Raw genomic sequence first — 16793 nt, 5'->3', positions numbered from 1 at the left:
CGCACTTTTTTACATTATCAAAACGATATTTTTTTACAGCATTTTTACAGAATTTTGATTTACAGAATTTTGATGTACAGAATTTTGAAATACAGTATTTTGACCAACCAGAATTTTGCTATACAGAATTTTGACTTTCAGAATTTTGTTCCTACAGCATTTTGCACATACAGAATTTTGACATACAGTATTTTGGCATACAGTATTTTGAATACAGAATTTTGCAACATACAGAATTTCGACCCCAACCCTTTAAAAATATTAAGAGACACCAAAACGCTATGGGAACCATCACCCTCCTGTACGGCCAAAAACTTACAACACCGATAATGTGACTAGTGTATTACCCAGGCTGCAGGATTTTTTCATTTATTTTTTCCTTCATTTAAACCTTATTTAAATGCTTTTAATTTACAGATGTGTAGTGTAATATAGTGCATTTAGTCAAACAAGAAGAAGATAAAGACTAAAAGAAGAACCACTTTGTTTGAAGCACTTAAGATGATATCAAAGAAACAATTTCATAGTTGTATTTATATTATATTTGTAATACTATATTTGTATTGTGTTAATTTTTAAAGGTTTTACATTATTATATGCTTTGGCAAAGCTTTGAATATATTATCTACAGTTTGCAAACAAACAAAAATGCTTTTAAATATTATTTTTTTTTCTCAAAAAATTTGTATAATAATTTTTATTATTAAACTTAAATTTAATGTTTTTTTTATAATAAATCCTTTTCTTTTTTTTTCTTTTTAATAAATTTTATTTCCAGGTTCCGCCAGAATCAAAAGCTGGTCTTGGAAATGGCGGTGATATGCAACAGCAATAAATTTTCAATTTAAATGAAAAACAAAAATGTAGAATTTTAAGTAGGTTTACACAAATAAGATTAATATAATTTTCAGAAAATAAATTAAAAAAAAAAAAAACAATGCTCAAAATACATAAATAAAAAAAATAAAACAGAATAAAAATTAATTATTTATATAATTTTTAACACAAAAATGCAAAAAGATTCAAAACAAATAAAAATATATAAAAATGGTTGTGAATACATAAACAAAAATTTAAAAAAAAAAATAAAATAATAAAATTAATTATTATTAATTTAAAAAAATACCAGTTAATACAAAGAAAAAATCAATAACCTTTACCAAACAAAAAGTTACACAAAAGAAATGGAGAAATTTGTTTTTATCAAGAATGTTATTATTAAAATAAAAATTAAAAGTATTAAAAAAGAATAAAATTGAAATAGGACCAGAAATGTTATAATATCAAGTAAGAATTATTATTATTAAATAACTCTCCTTCTTCACAACCTTTTCTTCAAAAATATTTCTTTAAAATTCTACAAAAAATAGCAGAAAAAACAACAACTTTTTATAATTTAAGTTTTATTTTTATTGAATGAGATAAAAATATATCTCTTAACTCTCCTTGGTGATACTTAAGTGCCAAAAATAAAAAAAAAAAAAAAAATAAATAAATCTTCCCTAGACCTTTAAAAATTGTGTGTGTTCAAAGGATTTCAGTTTTTTTTTTTTTCTTTTTTGTAAAATCTCCACCCGTTTATATTTTTTGTATAAAAATTTGCAATGAACAAAGCTAATATTTACCATAAAAGCAGAAAAAAAGAACAGCAACCCCCCAATTGACTATGCGAGTTTTTTTTTTTATTCATTTTTTTTGCAACGCTCAAATTAAATTCGCCATACCAATACGTTCAACCCCCAAAAGAACAGGATCGAAATAAGTATAAGGAAAGCCTTCGAAATTAACAGAAGGCTTCTCTTTTACTCAACTCCATATTAAAAAAAAAAAAAATTACTCGTTGAGAGTGTTTATAATATAAAATGGTAATTCGGGGATTTTCGAAACTTTCGAACATTAGTTCGAAATTTATTAAGTTTATTAGTTATTAGATCAATACCTACTATGTTTTATTTCTTCTAAACGAAATTGTACTTTTACTTAAATTTCATATTTTAAATTTTCGAATATAATTTCGAACTATATTTCGGACTAGTATCAAATCTATTCTAGTCTTACTATAATTTTGAAATTTAAGTTCGTATTTAGTTCAAAGAATTTGTATTAATTGTGCTTGATTGGATTGAGTTTTTTTCCAAAAAAAAGTGCATATTAGAATATCATCGAAATATATGAACATTTTTTTCTAATCAGATTAATCGAAGATCAAAATTTATTCTGGCTACATAAATGTATATTTGATGCTGTGCTAGAAATAAGTATCTAGTACAAACTTACTTCTATTAAAGATCTTCGAAAATCATTTAACTTCTTAGAGAGTCTTGTATGATAATTTTCGAATTTTTCGAACATTATGCTAAACAACATTTTGAGTTCCATATTGACTGTTTCGAATAGAAAAACTTGAGACAACTTTCACATTTTTTTTTTTTAAGTAGTAGTTTTTTTAACAAAATTCGAAAACAAAAATTCGAACATCATTTTAAGTTTGATTCCTAGGCTAATACTTCTAGTTATTCTCATCCTCTAAGTGATTTCAGTTACACACACATCATCTCCAATTACTTTTAAAATTCATTGGAATACATTTTCGAAATATTCGAACATTTTTTCGAAAGTATCCGCAGACTTTAAATATAAAGAGAAATTTTCCAAGTAGTACAGAATTTTGTTGGGGGAAATTTTCAGCTTTCGTAGCCCCTTTCAATCATACCGCCTTTCTTTACAACATTACAAGTCCAACACTGTTCAAGAGTCATAATATTTTCTTTCAACGAAAAGCCCAACATAAAAAATATGACTACAGGGTATGCATAGAGAAGGTAAGCAAATAAAAAAAAATAATATAAGCTTAGCGTTGTTAATCCATGAACGGCTAGCAAGGACTTGTATACTGTTAAATGGGGTTGAACTGTTCGAATGAAAGGCGTGAAATTATGTATTTTTTTTTTCTGCCTCATGGCAAATGGCAAATATAGACATCTTTGGGGGTTTTTAAGTTTAAGTGTGAGTTTGGTTGGCTGCTTAGTTCCGGAACACAAAAGGAGTAAATGTCGGAAACATTAAAATCAAATATGAAAGAAAAGGGTTTTTTTTGTGTCTCACGTATATATAAAAAAAAATGTTAATTGGGATAAGCGCCCGTGTGAGATTTTTTAAATTTTTTTATGAAAATAAAAAAAATTGAAAAAGCTGTAAGCTATATGTGATGAAGAAAGATCAACAACGATAACTTCAATGGTTTATTTAATTAAAATTAAAATGCGTGCTGAAAAATGTTAATTCCTTGATTAATAACTCTACCTGAATACCTATGAACACTTTGCAAAATATTATGTCTTTAGCTTATGTCCGCATTTCCATTTCGTGCCTTTAGAGAAAATTAGTAAAAATTTTAAACGTTTTTCCATTTGATTTTAAAAAAATAAAGAAGTGTCCATCAAATGTGGAAGGAAAAACTATTACGTTCCAAAATTTCGATTTAATTTCGATTTTATACAAGAGAAAAAAAGGAACAATACGTTCCATTTTTTTTTTTTTTTTCATTTTATTAATTTCATTATTATTTTTAGCTTGTGAAAATATTTTTTTCGCATTTTGTGCTTTTTTCTTTCAAAATATAGGTTGTGGAACGTAGAATTTGAAACTTCATCTTTGAGTGAGATTTTCTTTACTTTTTCAGCTGATGGATGCCTTGAAACAACACAAGTTTACCTTCCACAGGTGAAATTTTCGAAATGAAATACTTTTATAAGTACATTTTTCCCTACTTTTGCTTTGAATGGCGTGGGATATCATCATGAACTTATTTCAACGGTGCACAGAATTTTCATAAGATCGTTCCACACGTGAAATTTTGAATAAAAAAAACTCAAATTATGATTTTTGGCTTGTGGATCGTATTATTATACAATTCACAAGAAGTTCTGTGTATGATTATAATAAAAAATCAGCGAATACCATCATATTCCACATAAAGTTCAAATGTTTCCCTTGTGGAACGCATTCTTTCACAACTGAAAACTTGTATAGAAAAGTATGTTCTAAAGAATCTGGTTATTTTTTTCTCGGATGCAAAATGAAATGAAATGAGAATTCTGCAAAAAAAAAAAAACCATCGTATGTTACTGTGGAACGTATTAATTTTTCACTTCACTAAAATTGGATCATTTAACTTAGATAAAAATAAAGAAAAAAAAAACGCAAAAAACTTTCTCTTCCTCTCTTTTTATCTCTCCCTTTCTACTCCAATTCCTAATTTAAATTAAATTAGATGATAAAAGAAAATTATTACAAAAAAAAAAAAATATAAAAATTGCATGCATATAAATTAGATAAAAACCTAAAAATATGTATGTGAGAGTGTTCTTTTAATATAACCTTATCAAAAGAAAAAAAAAATTCCTAAGGAAATTTATATAAAATATAAAAGTAAATAGACGAATATAGAAAAAAATGTTGATATAGAATTATTAGAGAATTAAGAATTTATAAAATTTTCCAACTTCCAACTTCTTCTTGACACAAACACAAATTCAACAAAAAAAAAAATCCTAAAAATATGCAAATAATCATAAAACCAAACAAAATTTTCTTCTTTCCCTCTCTCACTTTTTTCCATCCCTATCAAAAAAGTCAACTCCATTTGGAATATAAAAACTAATACACACAATTCACATATACATATGGAACAAAAAAGTCCTTCTTATAGAGAATATAATTAAGCATGCATGAAAGCATGAGCAAAAAGTTCCTTCTATTTCTACCACTGGCATTTTCAGTGTCAAAAAGATGATACTACTTTTTATGGCTTCACCATCCCATTTCCGAGCCTTTTTATATCCCTTTTAAACAGAAACAGAACAAACAAAACAAGAGAGAAAAAAAAAACAGAAATAAGCAATAAAAACTTTATTCTAACAAACATTTATTTAGTAATTTTTAGTATCTAATGAGAGAACACCTAAAAGTATACCCCATAAATTATGAAAAAAATATAAATAAAACAAGCAATTTAACTTTTAGAGAATTAAAATTTGAATAAAAAAAAATAAAGAGAAAAAAAAAATACAAACTTGACTGTAAAATGTGTTAGAAAGTAGACAAATTATATTAATTTGATTACTAGATAAATTAATAATTATAATAAAACTTTGTAAATAAATAAAATTAAACTTTATAGAGAAAAATAAAACAAAAATGAAAATACAAAAACTATTTAAAAATTAAAAACAAAAAGCAAAACAGAATCAAATCAAATTTGATCTTCAGGTGTGTAATGTTAAAGTTATTTATTATCTACTTAAATTATTATTTAATTAAAAAAATATATATATAATTATATAAGTTATTATATTTAATTAAAAAAAAAAAAAAACAATTCTGTACAAAAACTCAGAGCTACCTATATAAAATATATATATTTCAGTGATGGAATTCATTTCTAAGAATTCATAAAAAAAAATTAGTTAAAATTTAAATATTTCTAAATTAAAAAAAAAAATATATAAGAAAACATTTAAGTAGATTGTTCCCTTTCAACAACAACAACAAAACTCGTTATGTAGTCTTTACTAAAAAAAAAAATATAATACATAAAACCTATGCTTTCGTGAAAAAATCCATGTAAATATATCGTTTAGAAAAAATTAAAAAAAAAATAAATTACCTAAAATATTAAAAAATTATTTTGATTATAAGAAAAAATTTATTTCACAAATTATGTCCTCAATATTTATTAAAAATTTAATCCCCAACTTTTAAATTTAATTAAATTAAATTAAAAACAACAACAACACACATAACCTTTATAGTAGGTATTATTTGAAAATTTTAAGCAATAAATTGATCTTTAATTAGAAGAAAAATACTAACTTTGTGTTTTTACTCCTGAGTTCATAATTCACACATAATTTTGTTTTTCTTTGGGAAAATATTTGTGGAAATTGCTGCAAGTGTTTTTTGTTTATCTTATCAAAAGTAAGAAAGACTATACAAAACGGGAATGGATGAATTAAAAAAAAAAACAAGAAAAACCGTTTTTGACGTTTGAGGCTTTTTTAGTTAGCTCTCCACTGCAGAATGAAAAGAAAATGGCAGCCCTAATCCTGTCAATATATGAGTTGACATCAAAGCTGTCACTGTCATCTTGTTTTCAAAATATATATACATACACCAAAGTCTCATGTTGTCGAATGCGTTCATCCTCAATTTTTCGTTCGTACATTTTTTTTTATATTGTAATGAAATGTGTTTAGACTGACACTTCCTCCCTGTCAAATTCTTCTTTTCGAAATCAAATTTCCCAAATCGTGTATTGTCTTAAGAATCTTAATATAATTGACATTTATTTTAGGTAATTGTCAATAATTTTTGATATAACATACATACATTCTATCACATTCATACACACACAAAATGCCTACAGCTACAAGTCTAAGTCTATTGCTAGGCGAATGAAGAACAACAACAAAAAAAAAAAAAGCCCACAAATGTCAAACTGTCAGCAATATTAATTGACGTCTAAAGGAAATTCAACTGACGTAGTGCGTCATTCCTGTCACTCAATTTACACTTTCTATGGCTGAGCTGAGACAATCATTTTTTTCTATGCCTGCTTGTTTTATTATAGAATTTGACAAAGGTATGATGGCACAAAACATAACATCCATCAGTTGTTATATAGAAGTAGGAGTATATACAATTTTACTAGACATAAAGTTAAAGTTTTGTTTGACTAGGAAAATCATTTTTTTATACATATAATAACCTTTTTTAAAGTAAATATAATAAAGGAATACACAAATCACTCAAATTGGATAGAAAATTACAAAGATTTCATTCATATTGAATGTAAGGAAAATTCAGTAGCAGCTAAGGAGTCGATTAAAAAATGAGACATCATCAGTGTCAACTGTCATTTGCAGATGAGACCAGACCAATACGAATAAATGACATTTTGTCCCAAATTATTCTTATCTGTCAAAATATTTTGTGGATTTTTTTTTTGCATCTTAAAGTAAGTTTCAAGAAAAAAGAATAGAAAAAGAAAAAAATAGGGACAAAAAGTTAAAAGATTTTTGATGGATTACTTCTTTGGATTTTCAGTTTCACATCTACTTACACTACCGTCACACTTTTTCAGTTTTTTTTTTTTTTTTATTTTGCAGTCGAGTCGAGAATCAGTTATAGTCGGAGAGGCGACCGTCGAGTTACTTAGCTCATAAGGTTATAGAGGTTAAAATTGGTGTCAAATGAAAGATAAGTTTATACTGAAAATAAAAAAATAGGGTTGCCACTTCTAAAATGGGAACTTCCATTTGGCAACCCTATTTGAAAGGACAATTTGTCACATAACTAAAACATTCATATCTTTGTTGTTTGGCCAAATAAAAATTTTCAAAATATAAAAAAAAAAAAATAAAATAATATAAAGAACGTAACCCTACAAATGTGGCAACCCCATTCAAACGAATACAACACTGACAAAAATCTTCTTTGTACAAAACAGTTTAACTTTTTATGCACTAGAAAGCTAAACTTAACGCCATATTTTAGATAATACTCTTTTCTATCTAAAAAATGTCGGGTGCCACCTCGCAAATGCAGACAAGTACTCGGCAACCCTATCCAAATGCTAAAAAACGCAAAAATCACTTGTTTTTTCTTCAAAGTGTATAATATTTAATAGATTTAAAGGCTATAAAATACATCATGTTTAGCTAAGACTCTCTTCTATCTAAAAATTGTCGGGTGCCACCCCGCAAATGCAGACAAGTACTCGGCAACCCTATCCAAATGCTAAAAAACACTAAAATCACTTGTTTTTTAGCATTTGAATAGTGTTGCCGAGTACTTGTCTGCATTTGCGAGGTGGCACCCGACAATTTTTAGATAGAAAAGAGTATTATCTAAAATATGGCGTTAAGTTTATCTTTCTAGTGCATAAAAAGTTATACTTTTTTGTTCAAAGAAGATTTTTGTCAGTGTTGTATTCATTTGAATGGGGTTGCCAAATTCGTAGGGTTACGTTCTTTATATTATCTTATTATTTTTTTTGAAGTTATACTTCTTATGGGAGGGTGGGTATGAAAATTTACTTTTTGACAAGAATGTCAAAGGGATTATGACGCGATCACCCTGGGTAGCAGGGCTGTCGTTTCACCTTTAGAGTAGGCAGTACTTTAGTATTTAAAAATGCAATACGCCGCAGTACGGCAAACATAAAACACACAACACGTTGCAAGTTACATGTTTCATGTGGCAAGTTGCATGTGGCAAGTTGTATGTGGCAAGTTGTATGTGGCAAGTTGCATGCGGCAAGTTGCGTGTGGCAAGTTGCATGTGGCAAGTTGCGTGTGGCAAGTTGCATGTGGCAAGTTACATGTGGCAAGTTACATGTGGCAAGTTGCATGTGGCAAGTTGCATGTGGTAATTTCCATGTGGTGAGTTGCCAGGGTTGCAAAAAGCTCACATTTCAGCTCAGCTGACAGCTCAGCTCAAATTTGAGCTAGGTACCATAGCTTAACTCATTTGAGCTGAGCTGAAAGTGAGCTGAGCTGAAAGTGAGCGCCCCAACTTCCAACGCCTATATCTCGGAATTTTGAAAAAAATGAAAAAAAATTTTTTGATGCCAAAAGGTAGCGGGGACTCTAACCTACATTTGGGTACAACTCTCATCCCTGTAGGTCCACGCGTTCTCAAACCGGGAGAACTTAAAAGTAAAAAAAAATTAGGCACGATTCTGATAAAATAGGCATGATGTGGCGGTTTAACATGGAAGACGATTTTTTAAAAATCTGATAATGTGCAAAGCGTAGGCCCATGACACAAGCTATCATTTGGCATCACTCCCAAAAATTGCTCTCAAGCGGTTTAGCTTCTAGGAGCGTTCAAAGATTCGGGGATTTTTCGAAAAAAAATTTTGCCCCAACTTTCAAAGGCGATTTTCTCGGAATTTTGAAAAAAGTCGAAAAACCGGATTGTACCGGAATTTATTTTTTATGATAAAAATAGAAATATTTTACTAAAAAAATAGAAATATATTTACTATCAAAAACATCAAGAGAAAAGATCACGAAAAATTATCTGTCTTATTTATAAAAATATCTATGTGTTAAAATAATTCCATTAATAACTAGAACCAAACATCTTAAGCTATGGTGTTATATAAAAGTTTAAAATATCTTCATATTTCATTATACTTTCCAAATAAAAAGCAATGTATCCTATCACCCATCACAGCTCAGCTCAGCTCACTTTACCTTAGCTCACCCAACAGCTCAGCTCACCTCACCGACAGCTCAGCTCAACCTTCAGCTCAGCTCACTTTCAGCTTAGCTCAAATGAGCTGAGCTATGGTACATAGCTCAAAAGTGAGCTAGCTCAAAATTTGAGCTGAGCTGCGAGCTGAGCTCAGCTCACTTTTGAGCTTTTTAGCAACCCTGCAAGTTGCATATTGCTACTACTAGTGCTGAAGCACACACAATCCTCATAAAATTACCATATAGCATATTTTATGCGCAATTTGTTTACTTTCGTTAAGCATATACCGTACGTTCTGAACCGCACAACATGAGTAAATTTCACAGATTAAATTGAAAACTACATGGACGCAAGGAGGATGAAAGAATTAATTTATTGTTCACTTGATAAAAATGTAAAAAACGAAGTGTGGATTAATTAATTTAATAATAGAAATTAAAAATATCAAATGAAATTCATTTATATATACTGAATGAGAAGTATAACTTCAGTCGCGTGTACATGTACAGGTACACACACTCTTTTTTTTTAATATTTTGACTTTCGTTTGGCATTTAAAAAAAATTTTTATCTGGCCAAACAACAAAGATATGAATGTTTTAGTTATGTGACAATTTGTCCTTTCAAATAGGGTTGCCACATGAAAGTTCCCATTTTAGAAGTGTCAACCCTATTTTTTTATTTTCAGTATCAACTTATCTTTCATTTGACACCAATTTTAACCTCTAACCTTATGAGCTAAGTAACTCGACGGTCGCCGCTTGGACTATTAGGTAAACAAATCCCCAAACTTCTACTAAATCATTTAACGTCAAGAAGTGTGCTTAGGCTCGAAATTTGTCTCAGGCAAATGTTGAATGATTTCTTTTTTTTTTTTTTTTTTTGGGGCAGTTAAGTGTAATAAACTAGATGTCTTTCTTGTGGATGAAGGTTTTCAGTGTATGTTTTTTTTACGATTTGTTGTTTCCAAACCAACGCAAAACATTGGACTAATTCGACTGTCAATATTAATTCACATTTACATTTTAACACTAACACGATGAAATTAATCTTGTTTGCCGTCATGTAAATGAAGGCTGATAGGGCGAAAATTTAATTCTTCCTACAATTATATCGCGTTGATTTTGGCAGAGCCTTAAAACAAAACCGGGAACATTGTAGGGTAAATTTGAAATACTACCGATTTAAAGCATGTCAGCTTCAATTTAGCAGTTTCTGGGCGATTTACTAGTTTTGGCTACAATTTACCAGTTTTTCTGAAATTATGCAGCTGTACGTTTGATTTAATAGTTTTGGCTGCGATTTACGATATTCGGTGATTTTGAATTTTCGTCTGCTATTTATAAAATTTGGTTCATCATCCTTGAGTTTCGGCTATGATTTACCTGAGATTTACAAAGCTTCGGGTATAATTTACCAAGTTCGGCTGTGATTTATCAATTTCGTCTGCTATTTCCAGGTTTCGGTTGCGATTTATGAGTTCCAGCAGCGATTATAAGGTTTTCAGGCTGCAAGTTACGATTTTCGGTTATGATTTTCCAGATTCAGCTGCGATTTACCAAATTCCGTTACAATTTAATTGTTTTTGTGGCAATTCAACAGGTTTTTTACTGCGATTTACCAATTTCGGCTGCGATTTTTCAGTTTAGACTGCGATTTATCAGCTTGTTTTCTGGTGCATCATGAATTTCAGCAGCGATTTTCAGATTTCAGACTGCGAATTACAATTTTTGGTTAGGATTTTCCAGATTCAGCTGCGATTTATCAAATTCGGTTACAATTTAACTGTTTTTTAGGCAATTCAACAGTTTTTTACTGCGATTTACCAATTTCGACTGCGATTTTCCAGTTTAGACTGCGATTTATTAGCCTGTTTTGTGGTGCATCTGCGATTATGCAATTTCGACTGTGATTTATGAATTTCAGCAGCGATTTTCAGATTTCAGACTGCGAATTACAATTTTCGGTTAGGATTTTCCAGATTCAGGTGCGATTTACCAAATTCGGTTATACAATTTAATTGTTTTTGTGGCAATTCAACAGTTTTTTTTACTGCGTTTTACCAATTTCGGCTGCGATTTTACAGTTTAGACTGCGATTTATCAGTCTGTTTTCTGGTACATCTGCGATTATGCAATTTCGAATGTGATTTATGAATTTCAGCAGCGATTTTCAGATTTCAGACTGCGAATTACAACTTTCGGTTATGATTTTCCAGATTCAGCTGAAATTTAAAAGTCATGCGATTTACCAGTTATTACTTGCAATTTATCACTTTCATTTACCACATTCAAATGGCTCCTCCAATTTCTTTCTGACTTTCTAGATTTGGCTGCGATTAACTAATTTTTGTTGCGATTTGGCAGTTTCACCTGCGATTTACCAGATTCGGTTAAAATTTAACGGTTTTTGTGGCAATTCAACAGATTAACCTGCGATTAACCAATATCGGCTGTGATTTTCTCAGCCTGTGCTTCTGCTGCATCTGCGAGTTACTAGTTTCCGCAGAGATGTATAAATTTCAGCAGCGATTTTCAGGTTTCAATTCCGATTTTCTAGTTTCCGGTGCGATTTATCAATTTCGACTGTGAATTATCAATTTCTGCTGCGATTTAGTTTTAGTTACAATTTAACAATTTTTTGTCTGTTGTTTATCAATTTTGTCTGTGATTTAGGAGTTTTTGATGAGATTCGGCTGGCTCTTACCTTACCCGAGTAAAAATGAAAATTCGATTCTAAGTAATTTCGTGGGAACATATGTTCCGCACGGTGTATGCGGCTAGACCCAAATACAAGCGTATTTTTGCATGTTTTTTTTGTATCTTTAAATTATGTTTTCGCATTATTTAATATGGAAGTCATCTTAGCAAAAAAAACAAACAACATGCAGAAAATCGCTTGTTTTTTAAGTGTTCTTTTTCTGCGTGTAAAAACAAGCGGATTTTTGCATGTTTTTTTGCCAAGATAACTTTCGTCTTAAATTAAACGAAAATTCATTTAATTTAAGATTCGCATAAAAAAAAAAAATTATCATAAAAATAAAAAGTTTTTCATCTTAGTTTGAGTGGATTTCCCCTTGATTTAAGATTCTTGGTAAAAAAAATCATGCCGAAATCCGCTTGTTTTTAGATCAGCTTTTTCTAAGTGTATCGTCCAAAAAACCATGCGGCAGAGCTCCGGCGGTAATTTCTCGGAATTCCCCAGTAAAAAAAAAATGTTGTTTCAAAAATTGTACATATGTCCAGTTTTTTTCCCCTTAAATAAAACCGAATCAGTCAGGACCTCACATTTCAGGATTAAAATAAAACACACAAAATTAATTGCCTACATTTGAAGTAGGTACAATTCAATATTGCTGGGTTATAATAAACAGAAAGCTTTTCACATAGCTACTTCATGAACTCTATACTCTAAATGCTGTAGTACTCAAAAGCATAGATTACACATAATATCCCTTAACCTAACAACTAACATACACATATAAATATACACCTGTCCTAATAGAAATAACAATAAAGGTATAGAAGATCTTCTCAAAAGAACAATAACCAAGGACAAAAGTCAAACTCATAAAACTTTCATGCGATTATATACGATGAGAAAGGCGACCGCATAGTCTAAGGGCAATTAAAGGAAAGCATAACAAACTTTTATACACACTGCAAGGATTCATCTTTGACTCTTATAAAACCTCACTCTCTGATTCTCTCTCTCTATAGAATCCATAACAAACAAACGAATGGAAACAGATATAAGTAATTAAATAAGTACGAACGTAATTAACAAGTTACCAACAGCCAGGCCCTCTGGAGACCTCCTCTATCTCTATTTCTATCTTTCAGTTATTTATAATTCTCTGAGACAAGTGAATTACTTTTACTCCCCCCAAGCCCCCAATCCATTCTCTACGTTGGCCAATTTCGAATAGAAAGTGATGATGTTTTACCATAGAGAGATCCTTGTGATGCCTTGACAATTTACAGACACAAATTAATTCAACAAAATACCAATAAATTATTTTCAGAGTAAATATTCTGTTGTTTCTTTGTGTGTGTGTGTGTGTGTGGTCTGCGTATGTCGCATACATTGAGTAAAATATAAATCCATTTGGATTCATCAAGATTTTTCTTGTTAATTATGATTGTTTGAAATAAGTAAACGCTTCAATTGACTCATTTTAAACAAAAGCACACAACCTGTTTTCTGATGACGTTATCACGTAAAATCATCGTCCGTAAACCGGCTTTACAGGCAACCTCTTTTTTCGAAAATTATTATTAACGGTACCTGCCATAGAATCGTTATTTTAAATCAGATTTTCTCCGAACTACTATTTCGATTTCAACGAAATTTTTTATACAAATAAATTTACATAATTTTTAAATAAACCAAAAATGAAATTTCTTGATTTTTTTACTATTAAAAAAACTTTCGAAAACGTGACATTGTTTTTTTTTTGAAATTTTGATTTTAATTGTTGATTAATAATAACTACAAAATGGCATACAAACTTTATTTAATTTTTTTTTTTTCTCAAAAATATATTTACAAAAAATTAGTTTACTTAGAAAGTTTTTGAAATTTTTTTTTCTAAAAATAGGTAGGGGAGAGTGGGGCCAAATGTAACACTTTTTTCTAAAATCGATGGTTCTCCTACAAATTTGAAAGTGGGTCAACCAGACCTTTTTTAAATTAAAGACCCATGTTTTAGCTCCAAGATCCATCATAAAAATTTAGCAAAACATAACGGTAATGTTGAAAAATATAGCTTCCAAAAAAAAAATCGTGTTGTTTCAACTTACCCCACATACGGGGCAAAGTGTAACACATACCGGGGTAGGTTGTACCAAGAACTAAAAATAAGAGAAAAATACCTTTATTTGTTTATATTTATTTGTTTTTAATTAATAACAATAAAAACAAATCTTAGTCATGAAGTTTTGGTGCAAATTTGTAAAAAGTGGAGCAAATCCAAGATTTCCAGAGAAAATTTGACAGTAGTCTTAAATAAAAGTTATTCGAATTCATAAATTGTTTTATAAGCTTTATGAATTCAAATGGTGGTTCAAAAATGTGTTTCCAATTTCAAAATAAATACAAATTCAATTACAAGCATTCATATTCAGGGTTGTTAATTATATTAGGTAAACAGTTTTTCAGTATAGGTAGGTTTTTACATGGTACAACTTGCCCCGGAAAAATGTTACAACTAGCCCCAGCATGAAATTTGGCACATAAAATCAATTTAAAAAAAAAGCGAAACTGATATAGACATAACACATACACGCAATTTGAGCCAAAACACGGTTGCATATAACAAAAAAACACTTAGCACTCTATCTTTTTCGGGTAAAGAGGTAGACCAAAAATAAAATTAAAAAAAAAAGTTACAAACATGCATTTTTTGGGCACCACTAGTGTAACTTCTCACCCTGTCGTCTAATCTTCATCTGAAGAAAATGTGCCGGTAGATATTCAAAAATTGAGCATTTTTCTCCTTTACGCGTTTCTTAATATTGAAAGGAACATCGCTTTTTTTAGCTGTTAATTCTTACCCCTGTTACATTTAGCCCCACTCTCCCCTACATCTTAATATTTAATTAAAATAAAAAGAGGTACTACCTCGTGTAACTTTTTTAATATTCAGAATATCGAAAAAATGTTCTTAACATAAAATATGCGAAATCAAATTGCCTACGTTTTTTTGTACATACAACTTTTATGTAAGTTAAATAGAAATCGAGATATTCAATAAAAACTAAAATCCAAGATGGCGGCCGAAAGGTGAATTTCGCGAGTGTATGATATTTAGCCAATGCTCTATATCGAATGACCAAAAAAAATTGAGGGTGGTACAAACTGCTGGGTCGCCAATATACATATGAACATTTTAACATTTTAATATTTTTTGTTTTTGAAAACTGTCAAAAAGAAGAAAAACCTTAAAAAATTTTAAAAAACACGTGTCAAATTGTAAAAGATGAACTGCCATTCTGTTTTAGATGGCTTGTCAAATCTTGCGGGGTAAGATTTTTTATTCAATTTTAAAACAATCTATTTTCAATTATTTCCTTCTTATGTTTTTGACATGAGTGTGAGATAGTAAATCAAATAGATAAAAAAAAATGGACTCTTACAAAGTTTTATTTTTGGGTTTTGTCAAAAAAAAAAAAAAAAAAACCCAGTACGTAAAAATTCAAATAAGGAGTCATACACAAGGATACCAAAGAATATAAAAAAAAAATAAAAAAACTGCAACCAGGTGTCGCTTTTCGAATAAATTTAAGGATTTTTTTCACCCGGATTACCACAGGAGGATGGAAATATTTTCCAATCTATCTCTTGTTTTTTTTTTTATTTCGTCTCGTTGCTACTGTTAGCACATTTTTTTAAAGAATTTTTTTTTTTATTATTTTCAATTAATCCCCAGGCTGTTGCAGGTGACGAAAATTCTATACCTACATTGCACGTCCTCGTCGTCGTCTGGGGAACTATCCATTTTTGGATTACCAAAAAAAAAAAAAAAACTTTATGGATGATGGTGTTGCGCTAACGCGCCAAAGTTATTTACCTCTGTTTTCACTTTTTTTTTTGACAAAAAAAAATGAAATATAACTTTGAACTAAAAAAGACCTTCATTTTTTTAGGAGAACTTTTCTGACCACTCTTTTATACCACTTCTCTACTAGTCGTGTGCAGCAACAATATTGACTCTTAAAAAAAAAAGTCCCACACAACTCTTGTCTGTCCATACTTTTCACTTTAAAACACAAAATAGGTACCGTGTCCTTGTCACACTTTTTGTTTTGAGTTTTTTTTTGTGTGTCAGGAGGAAAATTATAAACCACACATTTCAGTGGTTTCGTTCAGTAAATTACCCAGAAAGAGTTGATAAAATTAATTCCTAGTAATCGTGTAATAAGGATACTTTCCAAAAAAGGATATAGCTCTTGTTTTTTTTTTTTTTTTTTGTGTCTCTTTTTAAAGTGGACTTTAAGTGGAATGAAAACATAATCAAATTTAGAAGTAATTTTGTTGTTTTGTGGCATTCAAATGGCATAAAAGTTTTCTAGAAATTTTAAACAGTTACAACCATTCAAGAGCCACTTTGAAAATTCAACAAAACAATTGACTTTTTAAAAGAAGACCTTAAAAAGAAGGGAAATTCTTAGAATTGTCAATGACATAAAAAAACTTTTATGTCATTTTTTGAAAAGATTATAAGTTTCTTATTGTTCTTCTGTTTGTTTGTTTGTTTTGTCTTTCTGGAAGATAGCAATTATTTCTGCCAATTGGGATTTGATCTTTTACTTGTTGGTAATATTTTAAAAGAATTTATTTTTCAAGTTTGGCATTTATGACATTTTTTACGATAAGTAATGGGTTTTTTCTAAAGGGTTTGTATACCTTAGGAGAATATGTCAGTTGGTATGGTAATGATCCCAAAAGTATGCTACTATTTTAAGAGAAAGGAAGATAGAAATGACCTGTGTGTGAATCAACCAAAGAGCCCTTTCAATATGGGACCA

The 16793-nt window shown here is 29.6% G+C and overlaps 2 protein-coding genes across 5 annotated transcripts in view; one reads left to right on the top strand and one right to left on the bottom strand.

Annotated features, from left to right (window-relative positions):
- Positions 1–1056, top strand: part of LOC129916146 (prolyl endopeptidase FAP) — a 119453-nt gene extending 118397 nt beyond the window's left edge. For 3 of the 4 annotated variants that reach the window (XR_008772411.1, XR_008772410.1, XR_008772412.1), the window contains one exon: positions 779–1056. Coding sequence is in view for 1 of the 4 variants with exons in the window: in XM_055995945.1 (XP_055851920.1) it covers positions 779–835 (57 nt within the window). In the remaining 3 variants the exon portion in view is untranslated. The remainder of the gene's footprint in view (positions 1–778) is intronic. The other variant, XM_055995945.1, reaches the window with a different exon arrangement.
- LOC129916155 (40S ribosomal protein S21) overlaps positions 1–16793 on the bottom strand; it is a 329284-nt gene that overhangs the window by 275746 nt on the left and 36745 nt on the right. The window lies entirely within an intron of this gene.

The sequence above is a fragment of the Episyrphus balteatus genome, chromosome 3 (genome assembly GCF_945859705.1).
Source record: "Episyrphus balteatus chromosome 3, idEpiBalt1.1, whole genome shotgun sequence".
Taxonomy (NCBI): Eukaryota; Metazoa; Arthropoda; class Insecta; order Diptera; family Syrphidae; genus Episyrphus; species Episyrphus balteatus.
This window is presented reverse-complemented; position numbering and strand designations above follow the sequence as displayed.